The sequence below is a fragment of the Saimiri boliviensis genome, chromosome 12 (genome assembly GCF_048565385.1).
Source record: "Saimiri boliviensis isolate mSaiBol1 chromosome 12, mSaiBol1.pri, whole genome shotgun sequence".
In the NCBI taxonomy this organism is placed as follows: domain Eukaryota; kingdom Metazoa; phylum Chordata; class Mammalia; order Primates; family Cebidae; genus Saimiri; species Saimiri boliviensis.
Genome location: NC_133460.1, coordinates 83,942,925 through 83,960,679, shown reverse-complemented (window position 1 = coordinate 83,960,679; position 17,755 = coordinate 83,942,925). Strand labels below are relative to the sequence as shown.

Sequence of the window (17,755 nt, the reverse complement as noted above, 5' to 3'; positions counted from 1 at the left end):
AACATAAATTTTTATTTCTCTTGGGTAAATTTATCATAAGTCTGTATTACATTTTAAAATGTAGTAAACCCAGCTACTTGGCAGGCTGAAGTGGGAGGATCTCTTCAGGCCAGGAGTTAGAGACCAGCCAGAGCAATATAGGGAGACCCTGTCTCTAAAAAATTAAAAATTAAAAATTAAAAACATTAGCCAGGCATGGTGACACATGTCTGTAGTTTCATCTACTTTGGAGGCTGAGGGAAGAGGATCACTTGAGCCCAGGAATTCGAAGCTGAAGTGAGCTATGATTGCATCGCTGCAGTCCTGCCTGGGCAACAGCATAAAACCCTGTCTCTAAAAATAATTAATAAATTAAAAAGAAACAATAATTTTACATACTAACCTTGCCACCTCTGATTAATGTAAAAAATCATCCCTATGTGTGAAATCTCATTTTCCATGGCATTTGTGATATGCTATTCTCTCAAAACACACTAGATCCTGTCCACTATAAGCTGCTTCTTGCATGGGCTACTTAAGGGACAGAAAGGAGGTTTAATCTTTAGAGGAAATATTGAGGCATTTATTGGAAGTATAGGAGAAGGAGAGAACTGGGGTCAACCATATGATTGTTTTTCTTTTCTTTTTTTTTCCTCGAGACAGAGTTTTGCTTTGTTGTCCGAGCTGGAGTGCAGTGGTGCAATCTTGGCTCACTGCACCTCTGCCTCCTGGGTTCAAGCAATTTCAATTCCCCTGTTTCAGCCTCCCACATAGCTGGAATTACAGGTGCATGCCACCATGCCCAGCAATTTTTTGTATTTTTAGTAGGGATGGGATTTCACCATGTTGGCCAGGCTGGTTTTTAACTCCTGACCTTGGGTGATCTGCCCGCCTTGGCCTCCCAAAGTGCTGGGATTACAGGCATGAGCCACCTCACCCAGCTGATTGTTTTTCTTAAGCGCAAGATAGCTCTTCTTCTCTCCTGGCAGTAGACTTCATTCCCTTCCCAACCTAAACTCCTCAGCGCAAAGATAACTGTTATCCTAAGGATTTTCCCATCTCTTATAGGTCACAGACCATTATCATCATTACAATATCACTTAACATCTTTATCAAGCTTTATAGTTATGAAGGAATTTCATATTTGTTATTCCATATACACAAGAACCCTGGGAAGTAGGCATGGTTGTACCCATTTTATAGATTAGGTTAAATGACTGGTAGAACTTCTTTGGACCCTAGGTTGATGCGCCCTTCACCTGGTGGAGCTGAACAAAATAAAACCTTTAAAAAATATTAGAGCAGGAATTAAGAAGCTGAAATTTCTGATTGTAAAGTATTATATACATATTAACTACAGAAAAACATAAATAAAAATATACTATGAGCTACCAACAAGGGATAAACACTGTTAACATTTTTATACTCCTTTTTACATTTTCTACATAGATGAGTAACTGAGAAATATATACACATATACACACATATATATATAACTATATGTGCTCTCCATATAGTTATATATTTTATAATTGAATATGTATTATATATGTAATTCTAGTCAGCTCATGTTACTTAACACATCAAGAGCTTTTCCGCCAATGTAATAAAAAATCTTTCATAAATGTGATTTAAATAAATCAAATATATTTTATATGTATTATATATATATATATAGAGAGAGAGAGAAAGAGAGAACTGTAAGAATGAACATATTCCCGAATGCACCAGCTCTATTATTAACAAGTGTTAAGCTAGGAAAATCAATTCATTTTTCTAGGCTCATTTCCTCATTTGTGAAATGAAAGTTTTAAGCTCCCTACCTTTTCATGAGTCAGTGAGTAAGGGTTAATGTACACTGGGTGAAGATAATCTAGAGAGACTAAGTACTTTTCCTTTTACTGAACAAGAAGTTCTGGAAAAGTACTGGCTTTCCAGAGCACTGCTGTAACTGAAAGGATTCCTGGGGACAGGTTCAGGCAGTGTGATTCTCCTAAGGAAGAGCTGCCAAAAATAGCTCCCCAGAATCTGAATGTTTACTGTCTTCTTAGCTTACAAGATGGACGCTTCCTCACTTCTGAGAGAGATGGAGGAAATAATACCTCTAATATCATGACTATGCTATTTCGGAATGTACATGTTAAAATGCTTTTATTTCCTTTCTTATTCATCCATTCCATAAATATTTGTTAATTAATAAAATGCCAGGCCTTGTGCTAGATATTGAGCATATCTGACACCTTCTTTGTCATCTTGGAGCTTAGATTCTCCTGAGGAAGACAGAAACAAACCAGAAATTGCCTACCTACCTAATTAATTAATTACTCCCATAAAGGAGCTGTTCAAAGTGTCCAGAGGATGTATGGGACCCATTATCTAGAGAAGGGAGTCTGGGAACTCTAGCCACAAAAATTAGATGTTATAAAAATAGAAGAATTTATAGATTAGAAAGAACATAAAATTATTAAATTTTGTATCTTCTATTCCTTTTTTGTACTTTAAAACTATGATAGCATGTTAGTAATATTCCTAATAATATAATCTGTTTTTTTTTTTTTTTTTTTTTTTTTTTAGGCAGAGTCTTTCTCTGTCACCCAGACTGGAGTGCAGTGGCATGATCTCCACTTACTGCAACCTTCACCTCCTGGGTTCAAGCGATTTTTGTGCCTCAGCTTCCTGAGTAGCTGGGATTGCAGAAGCATGCCACTACTCCCAGCTAATTTTTGTAGTTTTAGTAGAGATAAAGTTTTGCCGTGTTGGCCAGGCTGGTCCTAAACTCCTGACCTCAGGTGATATGCCCACCTCGGCCTCCCAAAGTGCTGGAATTACAGGTGTGAGCCACCGTGCCCAGCCTGTTAGCATTTACTGAGTGCTTGCATGTGGCAACTACATTATCCGTTTTAATTCTCACAATAGATGTTAAAATTGCGGCTCAGACTGGGTGACTTCGTGAAATTCACATGATCAATGGCTAGCAGAGTTCAATGGGACACATAGTTTGAGTCCAGAGTTTACAGTTTCAAAAGTTAGGAAAACAATAATACGAGGTAACTTTTACAGAAGGCTTACTATGTATTATGCGTAAATTAATTTAATTAATTCTCATAAGAACCTTTGGAAGTAGGTGTTATTATTATCATTTCCATTTTGCCTGAGGAGGCTCAGCTACAGAAAAATTAAGTACATTGGTGTCTAAGCTTATGCAATGGATGGCCAAGGCACTGCCAGTACAAAATTTTACACAACACTACATTATAACTATTTGTTGTACTTTAGTTCATTTAGATACATCGTTTTACATAGCTGCACTTACAATGTTTTTTTTTTTTTTTTTGAGACAGAGTCTTACCCTGTCATCCAGGCTGGAGTAAAGTGGGTGAGATCTCGGCTCACTTCAACCTCTGCTTCCCAGGTTCCAGAGATTCTCATGCCTCAGCCTCCTGAGAAGCTGGGATTAAAGGTGTGCACCACATGCCTGGCTAATTTTTTTTTTTTTTGTATTTTAGTAGAGACAGGGTTTTACCATGCTGGTCAGGCTGGTCTTGATCTTCCGACCTCAAGTGATCTGCCTGCCTCAGCCTCCCAACGTGCTGGGATTACAGGTGTGAGCCACTGTGCCCAGCCAGTTGCACTTATGATGTTCTTACCATTGTAGTATTCTAATTTTTTAAATTCTTCATTACAGCACATTTTCCCTCATTATACTATAATATGCTTTTCTTTTTTTCTTCCCTCCTTCCACCCTCAGTTGTTGTTGTTGGTTTTATTACAGGCATAGAGGATTGAGTCTTCCTCAGTTGACACTTGATGGTGCACTAGCATCATTGGCTATAAAAAGCCTCCTTTACCCCATTCTAATCCCCAATCTCATCCCTTCCCCCTTTAGATAGCCACTCCAATATTGACTGATATATCCTTAAGTATGTATATATGCTTGTAAAATACTTAGTATTGGTTTGTGTGTGCTTTTCTTTTATTGAGATATAATTTACACACCATAAAATTCCCCTATTATTTTTATTTTTATGTTTTTTAGAGACATGGTCTTGTTCTGTCACCTAACCTGGAGTGCAGTGGCATGATCATAGCTCACTGCCCTCTTGACCTCCTGGCCTCAACTGATCTTCTTGAGTAGCTGGGACTACAAGTGCATACCACCATGTCCAGCTAATTTTGTTAAAAATAAAAAAAAAACAACATTCATAGAGAGGGAGTCTCTCATGTTACCTAGGCTGGTCTCAAACCTCTGGGCTCAAGTGATTGTTCTACTTTGGCCTCCCAAAATTCTGGGATTACAGGTTTGAGCCACTGTACTCAGCCAAACTGACCCCTCTAAAGGGTATAATTCAGTGATTTTTTTAAGAAAAGAATACTCACAAAGTTGTTCAACAATCACCACAATCTATTTCCAGAATATTTTCATCACGCCTAACATAAATCCTGTACCCACTCACAGTTTCTCTCCATTCTCTGCCCCAAGCCTCCAGCAACTATTAATCTACTTTCTGCCTGCATTTGTGTTTTTAATTTTCATAAAATGCACTATAGAACTTGTCCTGTTTCTTACATTTTCACATAACAGTCTTTGTGTAAGATCTTTTTATGTTGCTGAATATATACGTGGTTCAATATTCTAAATGCTGCATGGTGTTCCATAGTAGATAACCAGAACATTATTTTTATCCATTCCTTTGGGATGGACACGTAGGTTACTTACCACAATTACAAATAGAGCCACAGTGAAATCCTTGACCATGATCCTACTGGATCTGTGAAGCAATTCCTTTAGGATGTAGCTGCTATGGGACTGTTGGGCCACAGTATATGGACTCACTCAGAATTGGTTTTCCACCAGTAGCTCCAAAGGTTTTCTATTTTCCTACATTATAGCCTACATTTGGTATTGTTCTCTTTCCAATTTGGCTAAGCTGATGGACATGAAGTGTTATCTCATTCTTTAACTTTGAATGTCTTTAATTCCTAGTAACCTTATGCCTCTCTTCATATATTTATTAACCTTTCAGGTGTAAAATTGGGGGCTAAAATTTTGAACTGGCATTTAAAATACATCTGTTCTCTTTTATAGGCCATTCCACATTTTACAGAAAACATGAACCTATGCTTTACTGTCTGTGAATCTCTGGACCCAACTCAGACAGAAGCTGAGGGATACAGCTTCCATGCCACGGCGTAGAGCTGGCTGCTTCTACACCTGCCAGCAGAGCAGGTACAAGGCAATCTAGACTTGTTAATGCCCACAGGAAATGCTTAATTTTGTGTACCGAATTTCTGAGATAAGCTGTTTCTATAAGTTAATAAGAGAAGCTGCCTAGGCTAGAGAGGTTTTTTGTTTTACCAAAGAGGTTAAGAAGATTTTCTAGAGGAAATGAGTAATCCCAGCACTGGGGCAGTCAGAAGTTCAATCCTACTTTTGTTACCAGTTTATTCAACACCTGAATCAGGGTGGGGTATCAGTCTAGGTCACAGAGAGCTAGAAGCAGAGGTGGTAAATTCTAATGAAACAGAAGAAAGATTGAAGATATTTTCTTTACCAAGAGGAGATGAAACAATGGAATGTTGTATATATGTAATTGGCTTTGAGCATTGTGTGTCAGGATAATCAGGATCTTAGCTGGGTAGGGGAACAAGGTCTCTGATTGAGACAGCCTTTAGCACAGTTAAACATTCATTGTTTTTCTTTATAGAGAATTGTTCTCAAATTTTATTGTGCATAAACATAATATAAATCACCTGGGGAGTTTTTTTCTTTGTTCTTTTGTTTTTTTTTCAAGTTAAAAAAAATACACAGAAAACTGGTAACAGTGGTTGCTTCTCTGAAAAGAAACCAATAGCTAGGAAACAGGGATAGGAGACTTTTTTGACCTTTTAAATTTTGTACAATTAACATAGTTATCCTAGTCAAAAATAATTGACATTCCTATCTCCATTTCCATTTTGTATGTCTAGAATAGGACCCAAGAATCTGCATTTTACTAAGCATCCCATGTGATTCAAATAGAGCTGACTGTTGGCTCAGTCTTTGAGAAACAATGATATAAAACAATGGTTCTTAGCCTTTTTGCAGTTTACACAATCCCATGAGATTCTTTTTTATGTTCGTGAGACAGTCTCACTCTGTCATTGAGGCTGGAGTGCAGTGATGCCATCTCAGTTTACTACAACCTCTGCCTCTGAGTTCAAGTGATTCTCCTGCCTCAGCCTCTTGAATAGCTGGAATTACAGGTGTGTGCCACCATGCCCAGCTAATTTTTTTGTATTTTTAGTAGACATAGGTTTTGCCATGTTGGCCAGGCTGGTCTCAAAGTCCTGACTTCAAGTGATCCACCTGCCTTGGCCTCCCAAAGTTCTGAGATTACAGGTATGAGCCATCATGCCCAGCCATGCCTCCCCCAACCCCCGCCATAAGATTCTAATGAAATCTACTGGCCTTTGCCCTAGAAAACTGCACATCTACTCAAGGACACAACAATGTAAACATATTGTGGATACAATCACAGGGGTGCATGGGAACCCCAGTGTGCCATCGTATCTGTGATCCTCATGTTAGGGATCCCTGATATAGAGAGTTTGTTCATGTCAAGGACTCTGTGTGTGTGTGTGTGTGTGTGTGTGTGTATGTGTGTGTGTGTAAGAAAAAAGTAGAGACAAATTCTACTTTTGATGAATGGGCTCCTTCTACATTTCTAGAACCAATACCTAACTAATAAAGGAACAGAAGATGAGTCCCTCAGCACTTCCCTTCTGGCTACATCCTGTTCACAAACATGTTAATGAAAATTTCAGATGACCCTAAAAGAAGACATGCTGCAAACACCAGGAAAGCCAAATAAATTATATAAAACATTAACAATATGGCAGAGGGAATGACACTCAACTTGGAAAGATTTCAAGCAGAAGCATCCGGGGAAAAATAATTGAAAAGAAATTTTTTCATGAGGCGGGCAACACCTGGAAAATAGTAATAGCTGTAAGAGGCCCTAGGGTGATGCTAAATGGCAAATTAGATACATGTCTGTTGTATAATACCGTGAGAAAAATATGACATTGGTCTCTTGTCATAAAGCAGGGAGATAATAGCTCTTTCTGTTTGGCCCTAGTGAGATAGCACCTGGGATGCTGTTTTCAGTTTTGGACACTTCATTAGCAGAAAATTGTTGATTAGCATTTGGGAATTTGGAGGCAAGAAACAAGAACAATTAAAAGCATTTATTTGATATGACTCAACCATTTAAAACTAATGGCACAAAGGGAAAAAGAAATAATAAAGCTCTGTTAAGTACATTGTGTTGCTGAGAAATCGAAGGTCTCTTCAATCTCAGCATAGAACCACTGATTGTTTAGAATAGGAGGGACTTTGGAGATGAATTTTCATGAACTTTAAGTTCCTGAGCCATACTAAAATTTTGTTAGCTGAGCAGGTTGCTTGGGACAATGCATTTCACAGAGATGTAGAAAGGGTCTTCTTAAAACATAGCCTGATATTATTTACCTGCTTAATACCCTTCAGTGTCTTCTCATGACATTTAAAATAAACCCAGCCTCTTAACAGGATACACATGATTCTGCTGAATTTGGCCTTCACCTAAATGTTGGCTTTAGCTTCACCCTCCCCTGAGCTCACCAATCATCAGCCACACTGGCCTCTTCAAGAAGTCTCCAAGCTCTTTCCATCCTTATGGTCTTTGCATTTGCTGTTTATTTCTCCAGCTCCTTGCATTGTTGATTCCTTCTCATCTTTCCTCTGTCCATGACCATCTTATCTAAAGTCTTCATCCTCACTCCACTGTTCTCTTTATAACATTATCACACTCTGTAGTTATCCTTATTTACTTGTATTGTCTTCCCCCTCATTAGAATATGAAGTCCAGGAGAGCAAGGATCTTTTCTATATCACTCATTGCTATATTCCCAGTGCCTAGCATACAGTAATAGCCAACACTTATTGAGTTCCTGACCCTGTTCAGTATTTAATATGTATCAAATCACTTAACCCTCACAGTAATCCTATGAGATAGGATCATTATCTCTACCTTACAGACGGGGAAAGTGAAATGAAAAGAGGCTGAGTATAACTTGCCTAAGGTCACACAGCAAGTGGTTGAGCCAGGATTTGCATCTCAGCAGTATGACTTTCCCAGGGTCTAGAGAACAGGCAATGGACCAATTACTTGGATAGTTATGCACTATTATCTTTTTTCCTGTGAGAAATTCTGGTAAATAAGAATTTGCCTCCATAGTTGAGAATGTGTTATCTTGAGTCATTTCTTTTGGGAGTAATGAGGGAAAGAGACAGTTTAGAAGAGGAAAAGGGAAAAAAACAGGAGAGAAAACATATGGAAGAACAAGATTTGAGCTTTTTGTGATACAGTCTTGGGAGAGGCAAAGGAAGCTAAGAGGAAGTAAAGCAAGGAGTTGTTTTCTGGCCTATTAAGAGGCAGGGAATTGGGCTGGTGTAAGAAGAGTAGAGGGCATGTGCCTTGTCATGAACTTATGTATCATGAACTGAAACAAGACCTATAATCCTGTATTCTGGTTAGAGGATTGAGAAATACCTGTTTAGCTAGGCAAAACAGACTAACTAAAGTGTACTGAAAGCCTTTCTGTATTGAGTAAACAAGTGACTCTGTCTCTGTGAACCTGTGGGACCCAGGATAATGGGAGTCAAAGACAACCCTGTGTTATAAAATCAGAAAGACCTATTTGGATGGAGGACTCAATAGGGACAACATCTTCTTAGTTTGCAGATTATCTTCAATGAAGGAAAACAAATTTCCAATCATCTTGTCAAAACTGGTAAGTTTTTGGCAAGCAAGGGATGATATATTGAAATTATTTGGACACACTGCTATTATTCATGTAGGTGAATGTTAACATTAACAGCCTTCACTGTTTTATTAGTAGAAATGAAAACATATCTATAAGGGATTTCATTGGTTCACTCACGGTGGCCTTGTCTTTTTCAAGCCTATTTTTTCTGACTCCAGTCTTGTTTCTCTCCTCCATTCTTTACAATGCAGAGAGCAATCTTTATACAATATAAATCTAATTATGTTAATCCCCTGCTTAAAACCTTCCAATGGTGCTCTATTGTTCTTAGGGTACATTATAAACCCCTTAACATGGCCTACCAAAGTCCTTCACAATTATTTATAATTATATAAATATATAAAATTATAAATATAATAGATAAATTATTAAATTATATAATATACAAAACATAAATATATAATTATATAAAATTATATTAAATAATTATATATTTTAAAATATATAATTATATAAAATTATATTAAATAATTATATATTTTAAAATATATAATATACAAATATAATAATTACATATAACATAATAAGGTTATTTCATATTATGAAATAATGAAATAATTATGAAATAATTACGCCTGTAATCCCAGCACTTTGGGAGGCCGAGGTGGGCAGATTCCGGGGTCAGGTGTTCAAGAGCAGTCTGGCCAGCATAGTGAAAACCCCTTCTCTACTAAATAATACGAAAAATTAGCAAAGTGTGGTAGGGGGCGCCTGTAATCCTAGCTACTCTGGAGGCTGAGGCAGGAGAATCGAGTGAACCCGGAAGGTGGAGGTTGCAGTGAGCCGAGATCGCGCCTTTGCACTCCAGCAGGGGCGACAGTGTGCCAAAAAAAGGTCAGGCTGGGGTTGGGAAAGGAATAAAGCAGTTATTTTCCTGTTTGGCTTTGACGGGGCGGGGGAAGATACTCTGGGACAAATGGAATCCGATGCTGTTTTGCTCCGAGGGCTTTCCCCTCAATGGCCCTTCTCCGCTGGCGAATTAGTATTTTGGCCGAGTGGGGTTGAGACTGCAGGTGAGAGGCTGCGGCCACACAGTCCCAGTGTGAGCCCGGGGCCTGCTGCTCGCCGTCAGCCAGACTCGCCATCGCGGAGCCCCCTCATAGCCTCGAAGGAGCGCTTCAAGGGTCACTGAAAGTCTGAGAGCTTCCTCACAGGCCATGACTGTGCAGCGACCCTTCAGCACGTGTTTCACCTCTGCCCTGATATTCCGTGGCTTGAAGGCCCGAGAACAGCGGACTCGAGCTGACGGAGCCCGCGGAAGAAGGGTGGTCTCTGGAGCCGACCTGAGCGGAAAAGGTCCCCACGCGCACAAGAACTGACCTGAGCCCCAGCGGAATGGCGTCGAGAGCAGTCAACCGGTGCCTGGCGGGAGCCTGTGCCCTCTGAGAGGCAGACCGCGGAGAGTCCAAGAAAACCGATGATTAATGTCAGAGGGGCGGGAAGGCTCTACTTCCAAAGAAGGAGCCAGAGGATTATTTTCCGAAAACGCCCCCGGGTTGGTGGACAGAGGAGGCTGATCACAGCGCGGAGCTGCAGGTACCTGCCCCTGGGCGGAGGGACCTGGAGCTGAGAGGCCCGGAGCTGAGGAAGTTGGAGCGGAGGAACTGAGAGCTGAGGAACGTTGAGTGGAGGGACCCGGAACGGAGGGACCCGGAACTGAGGTTCTCGGAGCTGATGAACTCAAAGCTGACGAACTCGGGGCTGAGGAACCCGGACCGGGGGAACCCGGACCTGCGGAACCTGGACCGGAGCTGAGGAACTCGGAGCTGAGGAACTCTCTCGGAGCTGAGGAACTCTCTCGGAGCTGAGGAACTCTCTCGGAGCTGAGGGCTCTCTCAGAGCTGAGAAACTCTCTCGGAGCTGAGGGACCCGGACCAGAGCTAAGGAACTCAGAGCTGAGGGACCTGAGCGAGGGACCCGGAGCTGAGGAACTCAGACCTGAGGGACCCAGACCTGAGGGACTTGGAGCTTGAGGGATTCGGAGCTGAGGGACACGGAGTGGAGGGACGTTGAGCGGAGGGACCTGGCGCGGAGGAACCCAGAGCTGAGGGTATGAGAGCAACAGGTGGCGGCAGAGAAAAGAGGTGAGCACCCCCCTCTTTGAGGACTCCTAGAGGAACTAATGGGGAGGGAATATCCCAAGAAAATATGAACTCCTTGTTAATTAAGGGCACAAGATTTGGGGCGTGTCTGTGAAGATGCCGTTCGGGAAGACGGCTGAAAATCCTGGTTGGATTGGGACTTGCAGTTCTGCAGCCGGGTGACCCTATTTATGGAACTGAGGAAGAGATGAGTGGGTAGGAATCAACCGAAAAACCTAGTTGTTATAAAATGTTAACATAAAATCACCACAGAAATCACCACACACTGCCTGTGAATCTGCAAGCCCAGAGACGGAGATAGATTTCCTTCTTGCTTGTCTTCATCCTATCCACACTTCCTGTCTGTCTTCCCTTTTCCTCTCCCTTTTCACCTCTCCCCTGATTGCTTCTCTTCATCATCACTCCATTCGTCCTTTCATTATTAAACCAGGAATTTTTAACCCTAGAATTCTGGTCGTCTGTGAACGAGGGTGGGAAGAAAAGAACATTTTCGTTTTGTCTAATATCTGAGTAAATGTTAGCATCTTCTTCAAGTATGAAAACAATCACAAAGCACGATAATATTAGCAGTTCCTGTGACTGTCACCAAAAGAAGCCACGGGAGTGTTAACAGTACCTGTACCTTGGAAATGTCACTCACCTTGTGGCATGTAGAAATGTTTTTGCTCACCACTGTGAAATTATGAGGTATTTGACTTGCTGTGCGATCTTTTACTTAATGCATTAACATGAAAGCATATTTAATACTATGTCCCTAGTTTTAAAAAAATATATTGATAACTATACTTAAATAAAATTAGTGTTCTTTGTATACTTCTCATCCATTCCTACTCTTCTTAAAGTGCATGGAAGGAAAGTTGGTGCTGGTCCTGAAGTGATTGACTCGAATCTTTGAGCAATAAATATTTTTCAGTTTAGGTGGTTTCTTTCTTTCAATAAAATTGAAGAAAGACCTAATGTAGCTATTAACCAATAGATAATTAAACGTAATTTTAAATCATAGATCACCATGGGATATTTGGCATATAATTCTGAGGAGATCAAAGGATTTTGTGACATTGTTATTTATACAAACAAGCTTTCTCAGAGCTTATATTTAAAAATAAAAAAGGATTGATTTTGTACATTGACTATTATAAGTGCATAGATTTGTAAAATAAAAGTCATGTTCATCTCATTAAGAGATACAGGCATAACTTAGAGATATCATGGATTTTGTTCCAGACTAACACCTTGAGTAGTTTTTGGTTTCCCAGTGCATATGAAAGTTATGCTTACACTATATTGTTTAGTCTATTAAGTGTGTAATAGCATTGTGTCTTCGAAAAAAGTGTACATACCTTAATTTAAAAATATTTAGGCCAGGCGCAGTGGCTTATGCCTGTAATTCCAGCACTGTGGGAGGCTGAGGTGGGAAGATCGCCTGAGCTCATGAGTTCGAGACCAGCCTGGGCAATATGATGAAACCCTGTTTCTACAAAAATTAGCTGGTTGTGGCCTATGTCTGTAGTCCCAACTACTCAGGAGACTGAGGTGGGAGGATGGCTTGAGGTCAGGAGGCAGAGGTTGCAGTAAGCTGAGATGGTGCCACTGTACTCCAGCCTGGGTTGCAGAGACAAACCTTGTCTCAAAAAACAAACCAAAACCCAAAACAAAACTTTAATGCTGAAAAATGCTAAAGCTCATCTGAGCCTTCAGCAAGTCATAATCTTTTTTGCTGGCAGAGAGTCTTGCCCTGATGTTGATGATTGCTGACTGATCAGGGTGGTGGCTGCTGAAGGTTGGGGTGGCTGTGAAAATTTCTTAAAATAGCATGACAATAAATTTTGCTTCCATTGACTCAGAAAGATTTCTCTGTAGCATGTGATGTTATTTGATATCATCTTACCTACAGTAGAACTCCTTTAAAAATTGGAGTCAGTCAGCTGGGCGTGGTGACTCATGCCTGTAATCCCAGCATGTTGGGAGGCTGAGGTGGGTGGATCATGAGGTCAAGAGATGGAGACCATCCTGGCCAACATGATGAAGCCCTGTCTCTACTAAAAGTACAAAATTAGCTGGGTGTGGTGGTGCACGTCTGCAGTCCTAGCTACTTGGGAGGCTGAGGTAGGAGAACTGCTCGAACCCGGGAGGTGGAGGTTGCTGTACTCCAGCCTGGTGACAGAATGAGATGCTGTCTCAAAAAAAGAAAAAAAAAATTACGGTCAATCCTCTCAAACCCTGCTGCTGCTTTATAACTAAGTTTATGGAATATTCTAAATCCTTTGTTTTCACTTCAATAATATTCACAGCATCTTTACCAGGAATAGATTTCATCTCAAGAAATAGCTTTCTTTGCTCATCCGATAGAAGCAACTCTTTATCCATTCAAATTTTATAATGAGATTGCAGCAGTTCAGTTACATCTTCAGGCTTCACTTCTAATTCCAGTTCTCTTGCTATTCCCATATCTTCAGTGGTGGGAATCTCCACTGAATTTTGGAACCTCTCAAAGTCATTCATAAGCATTGAAATCAGCTTCTAAATTCCTGTTTATGTGGATATGTAGTTCACCCTTGATTCACAAATGCTCTTAACGGCATCTTGTATTAGTCTGCTCTTGCATTGCTAGAAAGCAATACCTCAGACTGGGTAAATTTTTTTTCTTTCATTGGTCTTTTTATTTTTACATTTGATCTTCACAGGAGTCTCTCAAAGGATGTGGTGTCACTATCTCCATTTTATATATGAGGACAGCAACATGGGCAAAAGGCTGAAGTCACCTCACAACTGACTCAAAGTTCTTTTTTTTTTTTTTTGAGATGGAGTTTCGCTCTTGTTACCCAGGCTGGAGTGCAATGGCGCGATCTCGGCTCACTGCAACCTCCGCATCCTGGGTTCAGGCAATTCTCCTGCCTCAACCTCCTGAGTAGCTGGGATTACAGGCACGTGCCACCATGCTCAGCTAATTTTTTGTATTTTTAGTAGAGACGGGGTTTCACCATATTGACCAGGATGGTCTCGATCTCTTGACCTCGTGATCCACCCGCCTCAGCCTCCCAAAGTGCTGGGATTACAGGAGTGAGCCACCGTGCCCGGCCTTTTTTTTTTTTTTTTTTTTTTGCTATTCTCTAAACCATTTCCCACAACTGGTCAGTTTTAGCTCGATTAACTAATCTGAGCCCTCTCATTTTTCATAAAATTTTATGTAAGAGTCACATTATAAGATCTCTCACATAAATTCTTCTTACACACACACACCACTCAGGCACAAATAGTCACAAATGTCCATCTTGGAGCAATTCAAATGCCTTATTGATTCTTTCAAAATGCAACTTGTGGGTTATAAGTGGGTTTTTGTTTTATTTATTTATTTATTTTGGTATGTGGTCACTTATCAGTTTAGTAATAAAGTCTCTGGTTTTAAACTCTGTAGAAAGAAAGGTCAACAATAACAGGACCTGAAAAATACCAAAACCAACCACAAAATCCAATGAACTTTTCATTCATAAAGCTGGCAAAAGCATTCATGGCAGATGGTAAATTATTCACCTTTTGATCCTTTTCCCCATCATCATCAGTGAGGCAATTAGCAGAATCCAGTTGCTGTTCAGGAGCATTAAAATCACCCAGTGTCATAGATGAGCCCTGCCTACATGAGCCTAGTGGGACTGTCAGAGCATACCCAACACTGTCATGATCAAAGCCCATCAGCCTGCAGCTCTCCATGTCTTCAGGGCACTAACAATTTTTTGTCACAGCATACTTTCCCCTGGTCTGATCTGAGTTACTGCATTCTCCCTTTTTCTTCTAGATGTATCTGCTTCACAAACCTCACATTTCAACCTCAGGAATGATTCTCTTTAGTTCTGTAGCAGTGTTGTGGAGAGTGTTGAGGTGGAATAGTTGTAGTAGATGCTGGCGGCACCCTGCCAAGATCTCATTTATTATTATTTTTTTTTATTGGCATGGGATTTTTTTAAATTGCATTTTAGGTTTTGGGGTACATGTGAAGAACATGCAAGATTGTTGCATAGGTACACACATGGCAGTGTGATGTGTTGCCTTCCTCCCCATTACCTATATCTGGCATTTCTCCCCATGCTATCTCTCCTGAACTCCCCACCCCTCACTGTCCCTCCCCTGTTTCCCCCCCGACAGACCAGGGTATGTGATGCTTCCCTCCTTGTGTCCATGTGTTCTTATTGCTCAATACCCACCTATTAGTGAGAACATGCGTTGTTTGATTTTCTGTTCTTGTGTCAGTTTGTTGTGAATGATGGTTTCCAGGTTCATCCATGTCCCTACAAAGGACAGAAACTCATTTTTTATGGCTGAATAGTATTCCATGGTGCATTATGTGCCACATTTTCCCTGTCCAGTCTATCATGGATGGACATTTGGGTTGGTTCCCAGCCTTTGCTATTGTAAACAGTGCTGCAGTGGACATTCATGTGCATGTGTCCTTATAGTAGAACGATTTATAATCCTTTGGATATATACCCAGCAATGGGATTGTTGGGGCAAATGGAATTTCTATTTCTAGGTCCTCGAGGAATCGCCACACTGTCTTCCACAATGGTTGAACTAATTTGCACTTTTACCAACAGTGTAAAAGTGTTCCTATTTCTCCACATCCTCTTCAGCATCTGTTGTCTCCGGATTTTTTAATGATCGCCATTCTGACTGGCGTGAGATGATATCTCAATGTGGTTTTGATTTGCTTTTCTCTAATGACCAGTGATGATGAGCATTTTTTCATATGTTTGTTGGCCTCATGTGTGTCTTCTTTTGAAAAGTATCTGTTCATATCCTTCACCCACTTTTGAATGGGCTTGTTTGTATTTTTCTTGTAAATCTGTTTTAGTTCTTTGTAGATTCTGGATATCAGCCCTTTTTCAGATGGGTAGATCGCAAAAATTTTTTCCCATTCTGTTAGTTGCCGATTCACTCTAATGACTGTTTCTTTCACTGTGCAGAAGCTGTGGAATTTGATTAGGTCCCATTTGTCTATTTTGGCTTTTGTTGACAAAGCTCTTGGTGTTTTAGTCATGAAGTACTTGCCTATGCCTATGTCCTGAATGGTTTTGCATATATTGTCTTCTATGGTTTTTCTGGTGTTAGGTTTTATGTTTAAGTCTTTAATCCATCTGGAGTTAATTTTAGTGTAAGGTGTCAGGAAGCAATCCAATTTCTGCTTTCTGCACATGGCTAGCCAGTTTTCCTAACACCATTTGTTAAACAGGGAATCCTTTCTCCATTTCTTGTTTTTGTGAGGTTTGTCAAAGATCAGATGGTTGTAGAGGTGTGGTGTTGCCTTCGAGGCCTCTGTTCTGTTTCATTGGTCTATATCTCTGTTTTGGTACCAGTACCATGCTGTTTTGATTACTGTAGCTTTGTAGTATAGTTTGAAGTCCGGTAGTGTTATGCCTCCAGTTTTGTTCTTTTTGCTTAGAATTGACTTGGCTACGTGGGCTCTCTTTTGGTTCCATATGAAGTTTAAGGTGTTTTTTTTTCCAGTTCTGTGAAGAAGGTCATTGGTAGCTTGATGGGGATAGCATTGAATCTATAAATTACTTTGGGCAGTATGGCCATTTTCACAATATTGATTCTTCCTAACCATGAGCATGGAATGTTTCTTCATCTGTTTGTGTCCTCTCTTATTTCGTTGAGCACTGGTTTGTAGTTCTCCTTGAAGAGGTTCTTTACATCCTTTGTCAGTTCTATTCCTAGGTATTTTATTCTCTTTGTAGCAATTATGAATGGCAGTTCATTCTTGATTTGGCCCTCTTTAAGTCTGTTATTGGTGTATAGGAATGCTTGTGATTTTTGCACATTGATTTTGTATCCTGAGACTTTGCTGAGGTTGCTTATTGGTTACAGGAGAGTTTGGGCTGAGACGATGGGGTCTTCTAAATATACAATCATGTCATCTGCAAATAGAGACCGTTTGACTTCCTCCTTCCCTATTTGAATATTCTTTATTTCTTTTTCTTGCCTGATTGCTCTGGCTAGAACTTCCAATACTATATTGAATAGGAGTGGTGAGAGAGGGCATCTTTGTCTAGTGCCAGATTTCAAAGGGAATGCTTCCAGTTTTTGCCCATTTAGTATGATATTGGCTGTTGGTTTGTCATAAATAGCTTTTATTATTTTGAGATATGTTTCATCAATACTTAGTTTATTGAGGGTTTTTAGCATAAAGGATTGTTGAATTTTGTCTAAGGTCTTCTCTGCATCGATTGAGATAATCATGTGGTTTTTGTCTTTGGTTCTGTTTATGTGGTGAATTACGTTTATAGAGTTGCATATGTTGAACTAGCCTTGCAAGTACGCTTTCCCGGGGTGAAGCCTACTTGATCACGGTGGATAAGCTTTTTGATGTGCTCTCGCAATCGGTTTGCCAGTATTTTATTGAAGATTTTTGCATTTATATTCATTGTGGACATTGGCCTGAAGTTTTCTTTTCTTGCTGAGTCTCTGCCGGGTTTTGGTATCAGGATGATGTTGGTCTCATAAAATGATTTGGGAAGGATTCTCTCTTTTTGGATTGTTTGGAATAGTTTCAGAAGGAATGGTACCAGCTCCTCTTTGTATGTCTGGTAGAATTTGGCTGTGAACCCATCTGGACCTGGGCTTTTTTTTGGTTGTAGGCTATTAATTGCCTCAACTTCAGCTCTTGTTATTGGTCTATTTAGGGTTCGACTTCTTCCTGGGTTAGACTTGGGAGGATGAAAGTGTCCAGGAATTCATCCATTTCTTCCAGGTTTACTAGTTTATGTGCATAGAGTTGTTTGTAATAATCTCTGATGATAGTTTGTATTTCTGTGGAATCTGTGGTGATAACC

At 40.2% G+C, this 17,755-nt stretch overlaps 1 protein-coding gene across 1 annotated transcript in view; it reads left to right on the top strand.

The window, feature by feature from the left end:
• HPSE2 (heparanase 2 (inactive)) overlaps positions 1–17,755 on the top strand; it is an 841,690-nt gene that overhangs the window by 2,287 nt on the left and 821,648 nt on the right. Inside the window, exon 2 of the mRNA XM_074382736.1 lies at positions 5,066–5,206. Within this exon, the coding sequence (XP_074238837.1) occupies positions 5,160–5,206 (47 nt within the window). The 5' untranslated portion in view covers positions 5,066–5,159. The remainder of the gene's footprint in view (positions 1–5,065; positions 5,207–17,755) is intronic.